General features: G+C 49.6%; 1 protein-coding gene across 1 annotated transcript; it reads left to right on the plus strand.

Annotated features, from left to right (window-relative positions):
- Positions 1 to 6,981: 6,981 nt before the first annotated feature.
- Positions 6,982 to 14,829, plus strand: LOC101600584 (apolipoprotein L2-like). The gene is made up of 3 exons (XM_045152266.1): positions 6,982 to 7,006; positions 9,419 to 9,545; positions 13,944 to 14,829. Exons 1-3 carry the CDS (start codon positions 6,982 to 6,984, stop codon positions 14,827 to 14,829), a joined length of 1,038 nt encoding a protein of 345 aa, XP_045008201.1.
- The last annotated feature ends 447 nt before the right edge of the window (positions 14,830 to 15,276 follow it).

Below are 15,276 nucleotides of genomic sequence, written 5' to 3' on the forward strand. Positions count from 1 at the left end.
TAATATCTTGTTTGCTACCTGTTTAGCCTTTAGAGATACCTTTTTTAAAAAAAATATTTTTATTTGAGGAAAGAGGCAAAGAGAGAGACAGATGGAGAGAGAAAGAGAGAGAAGGAATGGGTGCACCAGGACCTTCAGCCACTTCAAACGAACTCCAGCTGCATGCGCTACCTTGTGCACCTGGCTTATGTGGGCCCTGGGGAATCAAACCAGGGTCCTTTGGCACTATAGTCAAGTGCCTTAACCACTAAGCCATCTCTCCAACCCAAGATACCTTTTTTAAAAATATGTATACTTTGTCTCAATTTTTCCCTTTGGAGTATGTTAATGAGCTCACGGTCTTTCACATGATCATTGAGATCATATGCAGTAACATTATTCGGACGTATACTTTGAGCATAACACCGAATGTCTTTGAAGCCCCCCCCCTTGCTGTCTGGGGCACAGACCCTGGAAACAAGGTTCCTTCTAAGAAGTCTCCACGCTCTGGACAGGGCCTGGAGCACAGGGATGCGTGGAATGTAAGGGGCTGCTGGATGGCCCCCAACTCAGTGTTGTCCCCTGACTGCATGCTGGGAAGAGCCCAGAGCATCATGGTACCTGAACATTCCTCCCCTTTTCTCCTCTGTGCGGATTCACTTAGCTCTCCATGGCTGTGTCCTCGGTTGATCTTATGAGAAACTTGGACCCTTTCAGGACACGGGGCCTCTGCTTGGCAGGGGGGAAGCTGGAGCCAGAGACTAGCTTTGTCATTTGCATTTTTATTTCTGTGGTGTGTGCGCGCACATGCACGCAAACGTATGTGCCCTACGGACACGCCTGCGGGGACCAGAGGAGATGCCAGCGTCCTTCCCCGCTGCTCTTCCATATCGTTTTCCTGAGCTGCAGTCTCTCACCGGTCCCACCGTCTTCAGTCAGACTGGCTGACCAGTGAGCTCCAGTGAGTCTCCGGCCTCCAACCGGGACAGGACTGGGGCTACAGGCCGGCGTGGCCATTCCTGCTTCTCACGTGGGTGCTGCGGGTAGGACCCCGGTCCTCTCGGGCCCCCTGAGCTTCTATGGCAAGTGCTCCTCACCCAGTGTCGCGGTCAGGTCCGCATTGCTGCTGTAACTCACCCGGCCATGAGCAGCTTGCGGGGAAAAAGGGTTTATATGTTGGCTTACAGACTCGAGGGGAAGCTCCAGGATGGCAGGGGAAAACGATGGCATGAGCAGAGGGTGGACATCAGCCCCTGGCCAACAACAGGTAGACGATAGCAACAGGGGAGTGTGCCAAACACTGGCAAGGGTACATTGGCTATAACACCCATAAGCCCGTCCCCAGCAATACATTGCCTCCAAGTGCTGTTAATTCCCAAATCTCCATCGGCTGGAAATCTAGCATTCAGAATACCTAAGTTTATGGGGGACACCTCATCAAAGCACTACACCCACTGAGCCATTTGCCCAGGCCCTAGGACATTGACTTCTTCTTCTTTTAAATATATTTTATTTATTTATTTATTTATTTGAGAGTGAAAGAGGAAGAGAAAGAGAGAGAGAGAATGGGCACGCCAGCACCTCCAACCCCTGCAAACGAACTCCGGACACATGCACCCCCTTGTGCATCTGGCTTATGTGGGTCCTGGGGAATCGAACCAGGAGCCTTTGGCTTCACAGGCAAGCGCCTTAACTGCTAAGCCATCCCTCCAGCCTGACAGTGACTTCTTCAAGCAGCAGTTGCAGAGTCTAGGGGAACAAAGCACTCTGGGTTACGTCTGTTTCACCCTTTATTGTCACCTTGCAGGGAACCATGGACACCTGGCTCTGGCTGCTTGCTCTCCTGTAGCTGCCCTGACGCCCCCCCCCCACACCTGCCTCCACCCCACAGCTTGTTTTCTCTTCCCTGCAGCCTGGATGCCCAGCGAGCCTTAAGGAAAACCTCTGAGATCCTGCAGCCAGCGCCAAGGACCAGCAGCCGTCATGGCCTCCCCAGGTTGGTCACAGTCCCGTTCTCTGACTGCTTCCCGCCAGTGGCAGCCTAGAACTGGCAGGGTTCTCCAACACTGAGTGCCTGCCTAGGAGCTGAGGCCAAAGGCGGAGAGTTCCAAGGGGGAGCAAAGGGAGCCTCCTGGCCCTGTATCTGCGGGCCTCCTCTTTCTGCCCCTATTCCGGTGGGGGGCGGGGTGCATGGCCGTGGGTCCCCTCTTCCCTGCCCTGCCTCCGCAGACGGGGCCAGGATGGCTTGGGAAGTAGAAGATGCACGGAGGGGGCATGAGGGAGGAGAGAGAAGGGGACAGGAGGCGGGAGGGATGGTGGGATGGACACTGGAGATAGACCCTTCAGCGGGCTAAGTGCCCTAACCAGCTCCGTAGCCAGCGTGACTTAGGGTGCCACCGAAGTGTGCTTCAGCGTGACTTTTGCCCCTGCTATCTGTAAGACCTGGAGCTGCCCGGCTCACCTCACCTGTACCCCATTGTTCCAAGGATCCTGTACAGCCCGTGTCACCAGACCAGGCTGCGCCTGCTGCACTCTTCCCTCATGCTGGGTCCCTCCCTCTCCCTAGACCCCTTTTTAGTTCCAGCGAACCCCAGCCTCCATAGCTGTGCTGGGGCACCTGCCCTGTACTGTCTGCTTACAGGCATGTGGGCCTCGGGCAGGGCCTGATTCTAGGTATCTCGTGAGATGGAAAACTCTGCAGTCGAAACAGAAACCAAACAACCTCCACCCGGCCCTACCCACACCAGTGCCCTATGCCCTGTGTCCTCAGGACTGGGTTCTTCCTACTTCCTCAACTGCTCTGGCAACCACGTCAGTCGATCAGCTCTTCACCAGCCCCGCAGAGCTCTGGTGCCTCAGGAGGCACGTTGAAAGAATAAGGGAGGGAAAAGCACATTGAGGGCTGGAAGAGAGGGCTTAGCGGTTAAGGCGCTTGCCTGCGAAGCCTAAGGACCCACGTTCTACTCTCCAGATCCCTGTTAAGCCAGGCACACAAAGGTGAGGCAAGTGCAAGGTCGCACATGACCACTAGGTGGTGCAAGCATCTGGTGTTCGATTGCTGTGGCGGAGGCCCTGGTGCACCAATTCTCTCTCTCTGTTGCTCTCTGTAAAGTAAAATAATGGCCACGCCAGCCTGTAGCCCCAGTCCTGTCCGGGTTGGAGGCCGGAGACTCACTGGAGCTCACTGGTCAGCCAGTCTGACCTCAGTGGGAATGGCTGCCTTAAGAAAACCAACCAATACTGGTGAGGATGGGGTTGGGAGGAGACAATTCTTGCTGGGAGGAGATAGTCCAGCCATTACAGAAAGAAGTGTGGAGATTTCACAAAAAATAAAAATAAGAAGTAGACCTGCCATATGGAGAGATCCTTGCACCTCATCCACATTTATTGGCTAGATCCTGTTCCTGGTACATGTCCAAAGGGAATGTATTGGCAAGATCCCTACACATCCACGCTTATTGTCTGAATGGGCATCAATAGATGAATGGATAAAGAAAATGTGTATGTATATACACAGTGGGATTTATTCAACTATGAAGGTGAATAAAATCATGTCATTTGTAAGAAAATACATAGACCTGGAGATGAGCATGTTAAGCAGAATAAGCAAGACTTTATGACAATATTGCATACATTCTTTCATATGTGGAACCTCAATTATATGTATGCACACATAGACATGAAGCTAAAAGGGGGGTATTTAAGAAAAGGAAAAGGAAGTAGTAGGAGGAGACAGGAGGACAGGGGAGGTTGACGGGGGTGAATATGATCAAGGTACATCGTGCACGTGAGTGAAAATGTCATTCTGAAACCCACCACGAGATCAGAGCAGAGGGAACCACCCCACTCTCCCATCCACCCGCACAGCCCCTTCTGCTGCCAGTCTTAAAGCATCCACCCATCATTGGCAGGGAAATTCTCTTTGCCTGATAGTTTACTTGGTAATGTGTCATCAGAAATGTTATTTTCCAATCTAAGACCCCCCACAGGTACATTAAACAGTAGAATGTAGAACTCACAGCAAGTTTTTTTGAAACATGAATCTTTGAAGTAATATCAGAAAAAAAAATATTGGTCCACTAGGCTTTTTTCTAAATATTTTCTTTTTTTAATTTATTTCCAAGAGAGAGAGAGAGGAGAGAATGGGCATGCCAGGGCCTTTAGCCACTGCAAATGAACTCCAGATGTGTGCACCATCTTGTGCATCTGACTTGCGTGGGCACTGGGGAATCGAACCAGGGTCTTCTAGCTTCACAGGCAAGCGCCTTAACCACTAAGCATTTATCTCCAGTCCCCCACTCTTGACTCTTGGTTCTGATTCTGCTCTTTTCTGTTCACTGGATCAGCTGTCCATTTCTCCTGTCTGAGCCTCACTTTCTTCTCTGAAATAAGATGGCTTTATCCCTTGTGTGTACACACTAGGAAAGTCATTGCGTGTAACACACACACACACAACTATATATTTGTCCCTGATTCCTTCTCAGCAGTACCATCACCTCTGTATCCCTGCAGACTACACAGCTTGGGTAAGTCACCTGGGCGATAACTTGACCTCTGTTGGCATGAAAATATTATAGTCTTTATTCTGTCCATCTCGTTTGTTTCATTGTCCAGGCGTGGATGTGCTTTGTCATTAGGACTAGCAAACCAAACACCGCTTGCATCCTGCATTACTCCCTTTCCTTCTGCCCTCCCTTTCCCTCTCTCTCCAGCACTCTCTCCGTCTTGCTTTGTGGCTCAGGCTGATTTCACACTCACAGTCGCCCTGGCAGCTTCTTAGCGCTGGCATCATGGTCCTGGACTATCATTTCAGGATTCCCTTTCTAAAATACTAAAATCTCTGATTAATTAGATATTTCAGAGTAGCTAGGAGTGAGCATTTTGAATGGACTTGACCTAAAGAAATGATAAATGCTTGACCTGAGAGCATACAAATTTTGCTGAAATATCACACCATATTTCATAAATATATACAATTACTATAGGTCAATTCAAATAAAAATTAAAGAATTGCATTTATTTAACAGAGAGAAAGAGGGAGAGAGAGAATGGGCACACCAAGGCCTCCAGCCACTGCACGTAAACTCTAGACACATGCTCCCCCTTGTGCATCTGACTAACATGAATCCTGGGGAATCAAATCTGGATCCTTTGGCTTTGCAGGCAAACATCTTAGGCAAACTGCTAAGCCATCCCTCTAGCCCTCAAGAATTATTTTTAAAAGTTTCAAAGTATGCTGGGCGTGGTAGTGCACACCTTTAATCCCAGCACTGGGTAGGCAGAGGTAGGTGGATCGCCCTGAGTTCAAGGCCACCCTGAGACTACAAAGTGAATTCCAGGTCAGCCTGGGCTACAGCGAGACACTGTCTAAAGCAACAAGAACAACAAAAAAGTGTAAAATTGCTAATGTATATAAGTGCTCAAGCGTATGTGTGTGCATGTACGCATAGGGGACAAATTCATTAAGCAATGCTCACCCTCCCTGTATTCACTGCGCTGTCACTGGCAATTCCATTTCATTTTAAAAATGCCGATTCTGACGCAATAGACTAATGCCAGTCAGAACCCTCCGGTGCGAGTTTTGTCACTGCTGTCACAAATACTTGATGTAAACGACTTAAGGGTAGGAAGACCTATTTTGCCCACAGAGGTTTCAGTCCACCAAGGTGTGGTAGAGCAGCTCACACGACAGGAGGCAGAGCAGTCACAGGAAGGGGGTCAGGGCAAGATATATTCCCCAAGCATACACCCCTGTGCCCTATGGCCCTATTTTCTCCAGCCAGGCCCCACCTTCCACAGTTCCATCTCCTCCTATAGTCTACTCACACACACACGCACACACACACACAAACGCACACACTCACACACACACGCGCACACACACACACACACACACATATATAGTTTTGTTTTGTTTTTCAAGGTAGGGTCTCACTCTAGTTCAGGATAACCTGGAAGTCACTGTGTAAGTCTCAGGGTGGCCTCGAATTCACAGAGATCCTCCTACTCTGCTTCCGCATGCTGGGACCAAAGGCATGTGCCACCACGCCCAGCTGCTGACATTCTTGAAACCATTAGTAGTAGCTCAGAGCCCTCCTACCTCCTAGACTAATGACAGACACACCCAGACAAATGTTGCCACTAGTCTCCTAGATGTTTCTTGATTAAATGAAACTGAAACTCAAGACTAACGATTAACCATTGATAGGCTGAAGGGCACCTTCAAGGGCATTACATTAGCGTACACTGTTGTGCAATAGACACATGGGAGATGGGAGCCCTCCCTGCAATGTTCCCACTTATTTTGGGCTGAAATGCTCACTTTCTGTTGCTCTGAACTGTAAATATATACATATACATATATATATGTATGTAAACATATACATATATATATGTATATGTATATATGTATAATATATACATATACATATATATATGTATGTAAACATATACATATATATATGTATATGTATATATGTATATATATATACATACACATACACACACACACACACACATATATACATATATATATATAATTTCTCTATAAAGCATCTTGGCACCTCCCTGGTGTATTGTGGTACATTGGTCCTCTCATGCTGTCATCACAAAATAGCAGTGGGTGGATGGTGTGGTAGTTTGGATGTGAAATGCGCCGACCACCCCCCCCCCCGCCCCGTAGCCTTGTGTTTGTCGTGAAGTCTCTTACTTAATCCCCAGTGACAGAGCCTTTGAGAGGTGGAGCCGCGCTGTAGGAGGGTGGGCCTTGGGTTGTTATAACCTAGCCCTGCCCGGCACACACGGTGAGGTCACACCCCTTTCTTCTTGCTGCTATGGCAATGTGATGCCCAGCTGTCTCTCCTGGCATGCTTTCCCAATTACGTGCTGAAATAAAAACCTCTCCTTCCATAAGTTACTTCCTGTCAGGTGTTTTGCCCCAGTCGTGAGAAGGTAACTACTACAGGTGGCTTATCACGAAAACTCTGGAAGCCAACATCCAAGATGAAGAAGTGCCCGGTTGGCTCTGGTGAGGGCTCTTCTCGGTTTGCAGTGGGAGCTTGCCCAGTGTGTCTACACAAGGCCTCTCCTATGTGCAGGGAGGGTGGGAGAGGGAGAGGGAAGAAAAAAGGGGAGAGGGAGAAAAGGAGGAGGGAGGGTTAGATCTGGTGTCTTTTTCTGTTTTTAACCAGGTGAGACCCTTCCCTGGTGCAATCCCGGTTACCTTTTTGGATGAATTTGGTCTCAGTCAAGTTGATGGCTGGGTCGTTGGGCCACTGTTCTGATTTCTGATGCTGGGCACTGGCTTTTCCTGTGGGGCAAACTGAGCCTGGCAACTGTGGCCCGGCTGATTGGCACCCCCGCTGCTGGAACTGCTGCTGCTGCTGCTGTAGCTGCCACTGCTGGATAACCCTGCTGCTGCCTCTGAAGCTGCTGTTGTAACCACTGCTGCTGCTGCTGCTGCTGAAGCTGCTTGCTGGATCCGCTATTGCTGGGGCCGCTGTTGCCAGTGCTGGAACCGCTGATGTTGCTGCCGGACTCTGCTCCTGCTTGGGTCCCGCTGTCGGCTCAAGTTGGCGTGGCCGGGTCCCGGGCCGCTGCTCTCTTCGCTGGAGCTGGGCTCAGGCGGTGGGGGAGGGGAGGGAGCCGATGCTGCTCTAGTTCTCTCGCGGTTCCACGTGTTCTTCTACCTTGTGATCTGCTCCTCCATTGTTCACTGCTGCTCTCCCTTTCTTGAGTTGCCGCTCTCCGTTTCCTGAGTTGCGGAGAGCTCCGGTGTGAGGGAAAGCTCCGGCACCTGGCTTTTCCTGCAGCTGGAGCCGAGTCTGGCGGCTTTCTGCGGTGCCGCGGCCGCGGCGGTTGGCTGAGCTGCCGGAGCCGCTTTTCCCACCTGTGCAGGCTCTGGATGCTCTGGATCTCTTCTACTTCTCCACTGCTGCTTCAATTTCCTATACACCTCACTTTTTAGTAAAAGTGTGTATTTTGCTGAGGTTTTTTTTGGTCGTTTTCCCCCCTAGGCTGCTTTGGCGTGGTGCCTACGCTGCCATCTTAACCGGAAGTCCTCTTTTTCTGTTTTTATAAGGACACTAACCCTATGATTAGGTATATTTATGACTGCATCGAATCTTAATTACTTTACTTCTTGAAGGCTCCTTCTCCAGTAACTGGAGTTAGGGTTTTTACTTATGAGTCTGGAGACAAGTCCCTAGCACTTGTGACCCCATTAAAAGTATGCAATGTGGGGGCTGGAGTCCTGGCTTAGCAGTTAAGGTGTTTGTCTGCAAAGCCAAAAGGACCCAGGTTCCATTCCCCAGGATCCACAAAAGCCAGATACACAGGATGATGCCTGTATCTGGAGTTCATTTACAGTGGCTGAAGGCCCTGGGGCACCTATTCTCTCTCTCTACCTGCTTCTTTATCTCTCTCCCTCTTTCTCAATTAAAAAAAAAGTATGGGGCTGGAGAGATGGCTTAGCAGTTAAGCGCTTGCCTGTGAAGCCTAAGGACCCCGGTTCGAGGCTCAGTTCCCCAGGTCCCATGTTAGCCAGATGCACAAGGGGGCGCATGCGTCTGGAGTTTGTTTGCAGAGGCTGGAAGCCCTGGCGTGCCCATTCTCTCTCTCCCTCTATCTGTCTTTCTCTCTGTGTCTGTCGCTCTCAAATAAATAAATTTTTTTAAAAAAAGTACTTTAAAAAAAAAAGTATGATTATACTAAGTGAGGTAACCCAGGCCCAGAAAGCCAAGTGCCACATGTTCTCCCTCATATGTGGATCCTAGCTACAGATGATTGGGCTTCTGTGTGAGAAGGAAAATACTTAGTAGCAGAGGCCAGTAAGTTAGAAAGGAGATATAAAGGGAAGAGAAAGGAAGGGAGGAGGGTACTTACTAGGTTGGTATTGTATATATGTAAGTCCAAAGATTGAGATGGGGAGGTAATATGATGGAGAATGGAATTTCAAAGGGGAAAGTGCAGGGGGAGGGAGGGAGGGAATTACCATGGGATGTTTTTTATAATATGGAAAATGTTAATAAAAATTGTGAAAAGATGGCCTGGAGAGATGGCTTAGCAGTTAAGTGCTTGCCTGTGAAGCCTAAGGACCCCGGTTCGAGGCTCGGTTCCCCAGGTCCCACATTAGCCAGATGCACAAGGGGGCGCACGCGTCTGGAGTTCGTTTGCAGTGGCTGGAAGCCCTGGCGCGCCCATTCTCTCTCTCCCTCTATCTGTCTTTCTCTCTGTGTCTGTCGCTCTCAAATCAATCAATAAATAATTTAAAAAATATATTTTAAAAAAATTGTGAAAAGAAAATAAAAATAAAAATAAAAAAGTATGCAATGTCACAGATGCTCAGAAAGATGATGTTTAACCGCCCTCACTGCCCCATGCTCAGTGCCATTTGAGCTGTCCACACTGTCTAACCGCATTCTTTTTCCTTCCTAAGCAGATGGAAAAGGCTCCCTTGGAGATGTTGTTGCGTATCTCAGGGACTGGTGCAGCAGAGAGGACCTGAAAATGCTGCTGACTGACAGAGGAGCCTGGAAGGAGCTCATGGCGGATGCTGGATTGTCCAGGTCTCCTCCATGGGGAGACCCAGCCCTACCCTCCCAACCCCCTTTCCTGGCTAGTGATTTTCAGGAAAGCACTCCCTCTCAAGCAGTCCCAGGGGTTGGGGTTCAGAACATCTATTCTCTCTCTCTTTTATTACTATTATCATTATATTGCTATTATTATTATTTTGGTTTTTCAAGGTAGGGCCTCACTGTAGCCCAGGCTGACCTGGAATTTACTATGGAGTCTCAGGGTGGCCTTGAATTCACAGCAATCCTCCTACCTCTGCTTCCCGGGTGCTGGGATTAAAAGCATGCACCACTACACCCAGCTCTCTCTCTCTCTTTAAACAACTATTTCCTAGCCTTACTGTCTTTTTTTATTCCCCTCCGAGTTAGAGTCTTGCTCTAGCTCAGGCTGACCTGCAATTCACTATGTAGTCTCAGGGTGACCTTGAATTCATGGTGATCCTCCTACCTCTGCCTCCGAGTGCTTAAAGGTATGCACCACCACACCCAGCTTTTTTTGTTTGTTTTTATTTTTAAAAAAATTTTTTGTTCATTTTTATTTATTTGAGAGTGACAGAGAGAGAGGGAGAGAAAGAGGCAGATAGAGAGAGAGAGAGAGAGAAAATGGGCACACCAGGGCCTCCAGCCACTGCAAACGAACTTCAGATGTGTGTGTCCCCTTGTGCATCTGGCTAATGTGGGTTCTGGGGAATTGAGCCTCGAACCGGGGTCCTTAAGCTTGACAGGCAAGCGCTTAACCGCTAAGCCATCTCTCTAGCCCTTGTTTTTTTTTTTTTTTTTTTTTTTTTTTTAAGGTAGGATTTCATTCTAGTCCAGGCTGACCTGGAATTCACTATGTAGTTTCAGGGTGGCCTCGAACATATGGTAATCCTCCCACCTCTGCCTCTGAGTGCTGGGATTAAAGGTGTGCGCCACCACACTTGGTCCTAGTTTACCACTTTCTACCTTAGTTTTGTTACAACTGAACTTTCGTGTGAGGAAAAATAATATCATGCAAATGAAGTATTCAGCACACGGCCAACCCACAATAGGTGTTCGGTGAGAGTTAATTTTTAAACTCTGGAGGGAAGAGGTCTGGGCCGAGGTCTCCTTCTTGGAGAAGGGAATCGGGGAAGACTCGCCTTGGGAGTAGTCGGGAAGCTCTAGACATGATCAAGTTGTGTTCCTGGCATTCAGGCTCAGGCTAGTTTTTCTCACCATCAGAACTGTACAAAGGAGCAGAATCTTCTGGCACCAGGAGACACAGAGGCCAGCACTCAGTTGTACAGTGCTTAGCTGGACCCTGACAGTCCCTGCCCATATCTTGGGTTCCGGGTTTTGGCCTTGGGTTCCGATCTGTTCAAAGGGAATTGCTATTTGTTCTGATATTATGTGGTTGTGTCATTGTTCATTAATTTTCTCACTGTGATCAGATTCTCAACAGGAACAGTGATTTGACTCAGTTTCACATGACTCCGGTAGGGAAGGAATGGTAGAGTGGAAGAGTTTGCTTCACTGAAGACAGTAAACAGGCAGGGAATGCAAGAAGAAGCCAGGTCAAAACATAGTACCCCTGGACATACCCACAGTGACCCCCTTCTTCCAGCCAGGCTGCACCTCCAACTTCTCACCAACACTCAACAGTACCATCATCACTTTTCTCATGGAAGACATGAAGCAGAGACAGGAAAAAAAGGAATGGGCCAGGGGTAAGGTAGAGACCCAAACCCTCTTCTAGTGACCTGTGTTCTCCAACAAGGTCCCACATTCTACTTTTGGTCAATAATATCATCATGTTATAAGTCCATCAAAAAGTTACACTAGCCGGGCGTGGTGGTGCACGCCTTTAATCCCAGCACTCGGGAGGCAGAGGTAGGAGGATCGCCGTGAGTTCGAGGCCACCCTGAGACTACATAGTGAATTCGAGGTCAGCCTGAGCCAGAGTGAGACCCTACTTCAAAAAAAGAAAAATGTTAAGCCATTCATTAGGTCAGTAGTCGGCTCCATTTTGCTGGGGTAAACATCCAACCAGACGCAGTTTATGGGAAGAAGGTATTTGTTTCAGGCTTACAGAGTCCAGGGAATTCTTGGGAAGCGATACCTATTCTATTCTAGGGGAACACCACCAATGGTGGAAGAAGGGGGCTCTCTTTCACAGATCCAAGCAGAGAGAAACCACCAATCAGCCAGCACCTCAAGTAGGCATGAACCACCAGAGCACAACTGCTCTCTCCACACACCTTTGGGCTGGACTTCCAACCCACCCATGGTCGCCCCTTTCAGCAGGAATCTGCCTGCTAAGGGCTCAAGTAGAAAGTTGAATCAAAAATGACTGAGTCTATGGGGTCATACATTTATCACATTCAAACTACCACAGTCAGACACCTCACAATCTCATAATTTTTGGAAACATCATCACAGATACACTCATGGGGGTGTTTTAAGAGGACAGTCCAGGTTAACCGTCATACTGAAGACTTGAGTGTGAACTGTAGGTTGGGGAATGGGTGACCAAGTGAAGGAGCCATCCCAAAGTCCGCATGTCCCTGGACCACGGATGGAGTCGGAGATTGGAACGGAGCAGGGGTGAGCCCACAACGGAAGAGAGTTGCAAGGCTGAGATGGCGGAACGGGGCGTAGATGGAGGCAAGGGAGGCGCTGAAGGGACCAAGCCGAGGGCAGCCATGGGCCTCACGGAGCCGACATGGGAAGGAGAGGGCATATTTGTTCTCTCCCTGCTCTGATCCCACTCCTGATTGTTCTAGAGGCTAGAGGGCTGTGTGTGTTCCTTCCACACTGTCCCTGAGCTGAGGAGGTCTCAGCTGCCATTAGAATCCTCTTTTAGTCAACACAGAGCTTCTTGTCCAACAGGAAGGCCATCTTGCCTAGCTGATGGTCTTGTGTAATTCCAGAGAGCCTGACAGAACCCCTCCAAGTCCCTCCCACAAAAGTAAGCAGTAATCAGCTGGGCGTGGTGGCGCACACCTTTAATCCCAGCACTCAGGAGGCAGAGGCCGGAGGAGCGCTGTGAGTTCGAGGCCACCCTGAGAGTAGTACATTGTGAATTCCAGGTCAGCCTGAGCTAGAGTGAGACCTTGCCTCGAAAAAACAAAAAATAAAAATAAATAATAAACAAATGAAAAAGAAGACCAAAACAGACAGTTTCTTGGGGGTCAAGGTTTTATTTAATGCCAGGTGAGAGGGTGAGACAGTGGCAGGGTTTGGAGCAACGGGAAGGGAGATTTGGTTTAAGAGCATGGTGGAGTTCGGAGCAGGGGGAAAGGAGTCTCAGTCAGGCCAAGTGGAAGGAAAGAGTGTTTTTGAAGCCCCCTTGGAGTACAGGAGACCCTGTGTCATGCCGCGTGGGATGTGGGGAGGAGGACTGACTGAAGCCTGTAACAGTCGGAGTGGTTGGGTCCTTGAGGGACTGACTCTTTGTGAGGGAAGTGAGACTCCACATTTCTGAATTTTGTTTCTATCTAGAGTTAGTAGGTGGTGGCTGGGAGGAAGTTGCCATTTCCCACCCCACCCCACCCCAGCTCAGGTGTGGAAAGGTGTAGTCAATTACCATAATGTTGAGTAGGGATTCCAAGATCCCACCCCTTGTCTGGGCATAGAGAGAGTGGAGATAAGACAGCGCTCCCTGAGAGCCCGCTCACCACAGCTGACGGCGGCTTCAGAAGCCCAGGCCGCATGGCCGGGTGGTAGGGCAGAGAAGGAAATGGGTGGAGAGTCAGGACCCCAAGGGAAGGTGAAATCTTCACAGCCTACCAACTTTCCATGAATTTAATGTTTTTTTGTTTTGTTTTGTTTTGTTTTGTTGGTTTTGTTTTTACATTCTGTTCTGTTTGCTTTAATCCCCCTCCTCTGTTTGTTCTCAGAGTTCTTACTGGAGAAGTGTCTTAGCAGTGATGACATTGACCTTGAGTTAAAAGGCATCCTTATCAAATGCCCAGCACTAAGGAGCACGTTAAGATGACTTTAACTCATTGATCCCTTCATGACTGAACACCCCCCAGCATCTGTGATGCGCCAAGCACGTTCATCTTGGAAAGAAAAGTTCTGAACATCTATAAAATTCTTTTCCAATTGCTATATAATGAAACCTGTAATTTCCATAGGATAGATATCATGGGACCCACTTTACAAATAAACAGTCTTAAGAAATACATAATTATGTATTTACTTGTGTGAGAAAGAGGCAACTAGAGAGAGAGGGAGGAAGAGAGAGAATGGACACACTAGGCCCACTGCAAACAAACTCCAGACACGTGCCCCCTGTGCAGCTGGCTTATGTGGGTTTTGGGGAATCGAACCTGGGTCCTTAGGCTTCACATGCAAGCACCTTAACCTCTAGGCCATCTCTCCATCCCTCAACAGCCTCTCTTAATCAGTTGACCTCTCCTGTTACAGGGAAGAGGAAGAGACTCTGCGTGAGGCTCTGATTGAGCTCACAGCAGACATGGCTGTGGATGACACCGACGGGCACCAAGATGACCCGCAGGATCGGAAGATGTTTCTGGATGCTTACCCTCAGCTTAAACGGGAGCTTGAAGAGCGCATAGAGAAGCTCCGCGCCCTCGCAGACAAGGTGGACCAGGTGCACCGAGACTGCACCATCACCAACGTGGTGGCCGACTCGGCCAGCGCCGCCTCTGGGGTGCTGACGATCCTTGGCCTGGCCCTGGCACCTGTGACGGCAGGTGTCAGTCTGATGCTTTCAGCCACGGGGATGGGGCTGGGCGCGGCAGCTGCTGTGACTCGGGTCACCTCGAGCATCGTGGACCACAAGAACAGGTTGTCGGCAGAAGCTGAAGTCAGCCGCCTGCATTCAGCCGGCAACAGCACAGTGAGGGACATGCAAGACACTGCGGGTCAGACAGTGCCCGAAGCTCTTTTCAAAAATGGGGGCTGTGCCCGAGGCCTCAAAGGCCTAGCAGGCATTGGGAGGAATATACGTGCCATCAGGATTGCCCAAGCCAACCCTCGCTTACTAGCCAATGCCAAGCGCCTCATGGCAGCTGGAAGACTGTCAGCCCGAAACACCAAACAGGTGCAGAAAGCCTTCGGAGGCACTGCGCTGGCCATGACGAAAGGAGCCCGGGTGGCCAGCGGGGCCGCTGCGGGGCTCTTCCTCCTGATGGACGTGGCCAGCCTCGTGAAAGAGTCTCTGCATCTGCACGAGGGGGCAAAGTCGGGGTCCGCCGAGGAGCTGCGGCGGCAGGCTGAGGAGCTGGAGGAGAAGTTGGAGGAACTCACCCGGATCCATGACAGTCTCAATATTAATGACTCTCCCTGAAAACCAGAGGGAACTGCAGCGTTCATGACTGTCCCTAAGACTTCGAAGTCCTTAGAGAAACATCAGGGGCAGAATTCCCAGACTAGCTTGACAGCTCCCGTGACTGGTGCGCATCCCTTAACTCCGAAGGCCTTGAGGGAACAGAAGCCATCTGGGGTACCCTCCCTTAGACAGTTCTTACTGAAAAAAGCCTATTCTGAGCAAAGACGCAAATAGCTACAAGTCCCTTGTCTACTTCCCTTGGGCGTGCACCTAGTCCAGTGTGTTTTTCTTAGGGTCCTCTTGTAAGCTTGAACCCCAGCCTAGCCCGGGGCCTCAGCCTCTGTCCTGTGCGAAGGCTGCGGCCCTCGTTGCGCTTCAATAAACAGCCCCTCTGTTGAGATCTAGTCCCGTGGTGGCCTTTGCTTTTCTCCTTCACTTTCCCTACAGGTTGAAGCGGGCCTGACG

This window comes from Jaculus jaculus, chromosome 6 (genome assembly GCF_020740685.1).
Source record: "Jaculus jaculus isolate mJacJac1 chromosome 6, mJacJac1.mat.Y.cur, whole genome shotgun sequence".
In the NCBI taxonomy this organism is placed as follows: domain Eukaryota; kingdom Metazoa; phylum Chordata; class Mammalia; order Rodentia; family Dipodidae; genus Jaculus; species Jaculus jaculus.